Genomic DNA, 7,361 nt, shown 5'->3' on the forward strand with positions numbered 1-7,361 from the left:
CTCTGCACAGGAGATGCCATCTCAATCGGACAGATTTGGAGCGCTTTTGCAAGGAAGAGTGGGAAAATATTGTCAATTCAGGATGTGCCATGTTGATAGAAGGAGTCTAAGAAGTACCCAAGAAGACTGAATGCTGTAATTAAATCAAAAGGTACTTCAGCAAAGTATTAGTTTAAGGGTATGCACACTTATGTAACCAGCTTATTGTATGTTTTTTATTTTTTCCCCTAACAGATTTGTTTGTTTTTCAATTGAATTGTACAGGTTATAGGTCACATTAAAGGTGAGAAAATTTTTGAAATGGTTTATTGTGATCTTATTTTTTTTTTATATCACAAAAACTTGGCATTTTAACAGGGGTGTGTAAACCTTTTATATCCACTGTATGTATGTATGCATTTATTTGTTTATTACATTTGTTGACTGGGATAGTCCAAATGAACAAAAGCCCATTTTCAATGGAGGCCTGGGGAGAAAATTTCCACAGATAAAGTGATAAACATTTTGAGATAGGCAAGAAGAAGCAACAAATAAGAATAACGAAAAAAGACTTATAAGAAGAAAAGTAAAGTTTAGAGTAAAATAAAATAGAAGACCATGTTTATTTAATGCAAAAAAATGAATGCAGGCATGTGGGTGGGAAGGTGCAAGGGGAAAATGAGAATATAGCTGGGTGTAAGGAGTGAAATAGGAAAGTAAAGTTTATTGTTGTATTCTTGAAGTGGTATCTAAAGATTCTGTAATCGCTACAACACCTAATTTGCAATGTAGCAGCTAGCTGTGCAAGATGACCAGTTATGAAGAAATTTTGCACGTTCATAAGGATCATTTAAGGCATAATGTTTGTCCTCACACCACTATAAACAAATTTTCAGGCACATGTATAGTACGAGAGTGGGAGGAATATTCCCAGGTTATGTTGAATATTGCACCATAGCAAGCTGGACCAGTTCCATGTGTGTGCTGCATTTGCATACCTGTTACTATATATAAATGTACAGCTTTTCATGAAAATATATAGCTATGAGTTTTTTGGGGGGATGAAGCATATATTTTAGAGGTGGCTGTTTGTAGCCTACTTATAGAGTACACAAGGAAAAACAGGGTGTGAAAAGTAAACAAAAATGCAGTGTAGAATTTTGGATACATAATGTCTTTAGATGGATCTAATAGCAAGGACAGCAAGAAAGCAGCAGGAACTGGAAGAAAGGTTAATAAGCAGCAAGAGGGGATGTAACACAAGCAGCATGGCTGATTAGTATAAAAAGAGTTTAACTGGTTGTTCATTCTTTAAGAAGGAGCAATCACTGAGAATATGATGCAGCTTATCAGGGAAGATGATTGGGGTGAATGGATTTGGTAGAACCTGCTCATGTCTCTACCATGTTATGGAGCCCCCTCCACATCCTAGTAATTAGTTAACAGTCCAGTCAACAGTACAAGTCATAAACTGCCTACAGGGTACAAAAATAAAAGAATAATTATTTTTTTCTAAATCTCTGATGTTTACAGTGTAAGTCTCTACTGAGTATTCCCAGTAGAAGAGAAGATAAGAGAAATGAAACTACAACAGGGTTTTGGAGTATCTCAAATGGAGAAGTGTGTCTGTATTTGTAGATGTAGGATGGTTTACAATAGTGAGGTACCAGAATAAGTCCCTGCTTTGTTGCCCCCTGTGATCCTGCACCATGACTACTTGGATTTTGAGATACAGACTACATTTTAATTGATCAAGATAACATGTTGGCTTCCAACATTGCAGTAAGAGAAAGTTAAGAAAGGGTAGTAAGTGACTGAACTTGAGCAGCATAAATGAAAATTTGCAAGTTCATACATAATGCCTATCTAACTACAATACACTGTTACTCATGAAGAGTGACTGAGCTTCTCCAAGCCAATCAGGAGAGAGTTTCATTGCACCTGAAAAACACCATCATCATCAGTGCAAAAAAAAAAAAAAAATCAAGAGGCTGAATTTTGGAGTAAAGGTGTAAGATCAGCTGGTATGCCAATCCAATTTGGCAGAAAGGCAGCATCATAATGGAAAAGCTTAAGAAACTCAGAATCTGGCAAGGTGAAGTTAGTGAGGTAAACTGTGTCTCCACCAGCTAGATATGCAGCCCAAAACCCAAATGTACCAATAGACATAACAGTATGATTACAATGGGAAAGAATAGCAAAGTCACGACCTGGATGTGATTCTGCTCCATCTCCTATGTAATGCACATCCCCTTTGGAATTCTCAATATTGTTTTTACACCATCCCATGTCATTACTTGTGACAACAAAGACAGCATCCTTGTATCTCCGTCTAAAGTAATCCATGGCTTTCTTAAAATACAATTTATCTCCAATTACTCCCTTCCAAACCTTAGGCATAACTTCAACATAGTCACCTCTCCGCACATGGACAGCAATATAGGTTACAGTTTTAAGACCTTTTCTGATTTTCCAAAGGTAATCGTTGGCCTCTTGCTTGAGTGCATCTTGGAAAGTGAACTCCCTCAATATTTTCTTCCTAATGTGATGGTAGAATGTCCATGAGCATGGATATCCTCTTAACTTGATAAATGGTCTATTAATATGCTTGTATTCATCAGACATCCAATCCTGAAGGTGATACTCTTGCCAGGGGACTGCATCTGCTGTGCTCTGATCAATCACAGGCAATGTCACTTTAAAAATTGGTGCCAAGTTGTTATGCATCTCTGGAAGAATAACAGCCTTATAACCATTTAGCAATGAAAGAGCATACAAAGTTGCATATTCACCCATCTGATTGCCCAGTCTTCCATCAGGACGAATGGTCCAAAGTCCTTTGTGCAAACCATCACTGTTTTGTAAATGATCAACTAGTGAACTGGTTACTCTCTGAATTAACCAATAATCTCTGAACTTATTGACATATAAATGAAAGGTGAGCATTCCAAGAAAGAAAAATGCTAAATGCCAAAAACAGATCCTTTTGTCAAAATGCCATAAACAGGTCCTTTTGTCAAACAGCATAATTTTTCTTAATGCTATTTTCATTGTGAGTGGTACTTGAATCAAGCAATTTTTTTATTTTCAGGACTCTGTTTTTACTTTGGTGACTGGTAGATTTCTGAACATTGATGTACTATTAAATGTCAGTGTCTTTCTAACCTTCAGCTTGTCATAACAAATGAATGGGCCACATTCTGTTACCATAATTTTGGAAAATGGCCAAATTAATGATGAGGGCAGTTCTTTCACTGAGAAGAGAAAGGCCTTTTTGTTTTATTTCTTTGCACCAACATTCCTAGATTTTGTCGTCTGGGTGCTACACATTTACACCCATGTATATTTTAACATAATAAATGTGGATAGTTCTTCATGGTCTAAACAGTCCTTATACTGACATGATTAAATGGTTGACAGATGACTGCAGACTGTATGATGTAAACATGGAATAGCTCTAAGTTACCTGCAAGATAAAGAAAGAAAAAACATGTCAGAATGTTACAAGGACAAAATTGCTCTATCCTTCATCTGTATAGGATTAATTTGAATTGTTGTACTTTCCTGTATTCATGAGGCAGACAATGGAGTTTCTAGTCTTTTGTAAACATTAAAACTTGTAAACATTGAAAACTTGTTATATGTATGTTGGGTTACAGTTGAATATCACATGGGAGGTAGTAGTTGTATCATGCATAGAACTATGAATACATAAACATGAAAACATGAGATCCTTTTGGAGGATGTCGGTGCCAGCTGGAAAGTCAGTTATAGCCCCTAGTTTGCAGTCGTCTGCGCTTGTCTGTACCTCTGAGAAGTATATGCCGAACAGGAGGGGTCCTAGGACTGAGCCCTGGGGAATGCCACTTGTAACCGGTTTAGAGTCAGACCTAGCTCCCACAACTCTCACCATGTGGGTTCTCTGTCCGTGAGCCAGTTGGCAACCCATCTTGTGATGTAGGGGTTTATGTTCAGGCTGGTGAGCTTGTTTATAATACCAGAATGGGGAATGGTGTCGTAGGCCTTTGCAAGGTCTAGGTAGGCTGTGTGTACTACCTTTCCCTCATCTATAGCCTTGGTAACTGTCTCAAGGAAGTCCATCAGGTTTAGGAGGCATGATCTGCCATTAACAAAGCCAAACTGGGTAGGGTCCAGTGTTTGAAGGTTCCCAATGTCTCTGTTAATGAGTTCCATGATGATGCACTCCATAGCCTTGCAGACCAAGCTAGTCAGGCTTATAGGGCGATAGTTCCCAGGGTCTGTTGTGGCTCAACCTTTGTGGAGTGGAATAACCATTGCTGTGCACCACTCTATGGGTACGTAGGTTGTGGAGTGGCTGAGTTTGAACAGTGTGTTTAGGTGAGGGGTTAGTTCGTCTTTGAGCTTGTGTAGGACACAGCCTGGGACACCGTCCAGTCCCATTGATGCTGTGTTTTTAACTTTGGAGAGGGCTGTTTTAACCAGAGTGTCTGTGATTTCAGGGGCTCTACATTCTTCTGGTATGGCTATGGGCCCTTTTGGGGGTGAAGTTTGCACTGAATCTGTCTGCCAGGATGTTGGCTATATCAGTCGGTTCAGTGTATTTTGTGCCATTCTGCATTAACTCCGAGCAGATCTGAGCATTGCCACTTAGATTTTTGACATAGCTAAAGAATGCCCTGTGGTTATTGTTGGAGTCCTTGGGAATTTTTCTTTCGAAGCTAGCCTTGGATGATTTATGAGGGATTGTAGTTTCTTGCTGATACTGATCAGGGATGTTTTCCCTTCTTGGGATTTTACTCTCTTCTGTACTAGTTTCCTCCTTCTATTGTATAGCTTGTTTATGGCAGGTGTCCACCAGACTGATTTCCTTTTCTTTGAGGAGTGATTCTTGGTTTTGCTTGGGATAGCACGAGCCATGCATTCTTATAGGTGCCCATAGAATGCATTAGTAAAGGATTTTGCAGCTTGGACAGCGTTATCCTTTAGCATGGGGGCTTTGAAACTTTCTACCTTGGTGTTAAGTAACATGAAGTTTGCTTTGAAATGTTTTTCAAGGTGGTTTCCTTGACTGGGGGTGGGGATGGAACATGGGTATCCAGATTGATTAGTTTATGATCAGATCTAACCAGCGAGGGGTTGACCTCCAGTGTGGAACACAGGTCCCTCGTGTTAGTGATGACCAGGTCCAATATGTTGTCACCTCTGATGGGAGTGCTGACCAGTTGATCCAGGGTGTTTGAGTTTATAAATTTTAGGAAATGTTGAGCAAGGGAGTTAGTACTTGAGTAGTTCTCCCAGTTAATGTTTGGGTAATTGAAATCACCCAGTATTAGGGTGCTTGGTAGGACCTTTATGTTTCCCAGTGTTTCCAGAAATGTGGAATGGGGGTTCTGGGACATGGTGGGTGATCTATAGCAAGCTACAATTTGAATTGCAGTTTTTCCCATTATTAGTTGCGCGTGGATGATCTCTGAAGCATTGTGCTGTGCCACTAACCTGGAGGTGTGGATATCCTTGATGAATATGGATAGACCTCTGCCTTTTTTATTTCAGTCCAGGTTCTGTGGCCAAAATGTATGGTAAGAGTTGTAGCCTGGTAGTGCTGGGGTGCTCTCTGGAGCCTTAAACCAGGTTTCTGTTACTGCACATATATCAGTTTTCTTCATACTGAGGAGTGCCTCGAGTGTGTGCATTTTGAGGTTTATACTTCTGGCATGGAGTAGCATTACCCTCAGTTTTTTTGTTACTTGTGCTATTTACGGTGGTAGATTTATCCTTTGAGCCTTGCCTAAAAAAGGCACTACTGGAGTGGCAGGAGCCTTGGCCAGTATTTGAAAGCCTAAGGGTGACAGGTGCAAGCTGTCTCTAGTGAAGCAGTATGGCTTGTTGAGCATGTCATCCCAGGTGGACAGACACTGGTTCCCCTTTGAATGACACCAGAAACTTAGCCAGTTGTTGAAATTGATAATTTTTTCTTTATACCATGGTATCATTCTTGGTGAGGGCAGGATGTTACTCAGGGTCAGGGTCATACCAGTCTGGGCTACGTGATCAGAGAGCTCTTCCATGTCTCTTTTCATGTAGTCCAGGAAGGTATGACTCAGGTCATTTACACCAACATGGACAATGACAGAGTCATATTTGTACTTGTTCTGGAGTGACCTGAGTGCTTGTGTTATGTGGAGGATCCTGGCATCTGACAGGCAGCTAACAGTAACCTTATCCTTGTTCAGCCTAGTGAGTGGGACGTCAGTGTGCCTGACTATAGAGTCACCTATTACTAGTGCATTGGGTATGTTATTTTGCCTTAAGGGCTATGATTGCGTGGCACACTGGTTTTGTGAAGTATGTGTTTCATGGTTTGTGTTGGGGGGGATGGAGGTTGCTTGGATGTCTGCTATGGATGTCTGTTGCTTTTGCATATTTTTATTTAGAGCCTCTGAGTATGTTTTCATGTATTTATGTGTGTTTTTTTACCGGTGCTGGTTTAATGGGTCTATGTGAGACTGGTGGTGTGATGCAAGTATTTCCCTTCTCCTCTTGACTGTCTGATCCAGTCTTGGGTTAAGAAAGCTCAGCCTCCAATTTGGCTGTATAATTGCATCTCTCGCATGTATTAGTTTTTGGTGGTAGAAGGAGAGGGTTGTCGGTGTACATGAGGCAGTTGTAACATTGCCTCAAAATGCCAAGATTCACCAGTTGGACTGGAAAGTACACCTGAAACTGCCCTTTGGACATGCCTGGATAGGTAGAGGGAACTGTTTTACTGATTGGCTGGTAAGGTCAAATAGAGAGCCTTGTCCTTCTGTACAGTAAAGGGGGTCTAGTGCTAGGTTTATTACTGCTTGCTATGAGTTTTGCTCATGAGCAAGTGCTGGGCTGAGAAATGAATGGTTTGAGTGCTTAAATTGAAAGTTTGTCTAGTTTCAAGGGAAAAATTGAAAAGGAGACTTTGTGGAGCTGGGAATAGTTATACCCTAGCTAACCGGTGCTGCCCAGTGTGCAAAATAGCGCAAGTGCAGTTTTTATAGCAGGGAAATGAAAGAGATAGAAATTAGCCCAAAATGGCCAATGAAATACTAATTTCTGGGCTGAAACCACTCCTCCAGGGACAGATAGGTTGCCCAAATCTCCCCTCTCTCACAGGTGAACAGAGAAACTTCCTTATATCCAAGAAAGGTATGGGCAAACACAGAGACTTGTAACACAGCCATGAATTCAGCACTAACCTGAGCACTGGACAATACTAGCTTAGAAAGGTGGGAAACAAGTATATTTTTTTTCAGAAAATAAAGCGGATACAATCAAAAAACACTTTAAATGCACAGAAAAGGATGCTTATTGTATATCTCATATCAGAGTTGTAGTCGATGCCTCTAGTAATAAAGTAGGAAAAAACA

At 40.3% G+C, this 7,361-nt stretch overlaps 1 protein-coding gene across 3 annotated transcripts in view; it reads right to left on the reverse strand.

Annotated features, from left to right (window-relative positions):
- Positions 1 to 382: 382 nt before the first annotated feature.
- The window catches only part of LOC122791734 (galactoside alpha-(1,2)-fucosyltransferase 2-like), an 827,893-nt gene continuing 820,914 nt past the window's right edge, over positions 383 to 7,361 (reverse strand). For all 3 annotated transcript variants that reach the window (XM_044059642.1, XM_044059643.1, XM_044059641.1), the window contains exon 4: positions 383 to 3,445. In XM_044059642.1, the coding sequence (XP_043915577.1) occupies positions 1,963 to 3,030 (1,068 nt within the window). In that variant the 5' untranslated portion in view covers positions 3,031 to 3,445 and the 3' untranslated portion in view covers positions 383 to 1,962. The remainder of the gene's footprint in view (positions 3,446 to 7,361) is intronic.

This window comes from Protopterus annectens, chromosome 17.part0 (assembly GCF_019279795.1).
Source record: "Protopterus annectens isolate FY-2018-M chromosome 17.part0, PAN1.0, whole genome shotgun sequence".
Taxonomy (NCBI): Eukaryota; Metazoa; Chordata; order Ceratodontiformes; family Protopteridae; genus Protopterus; species Protopterus annectens.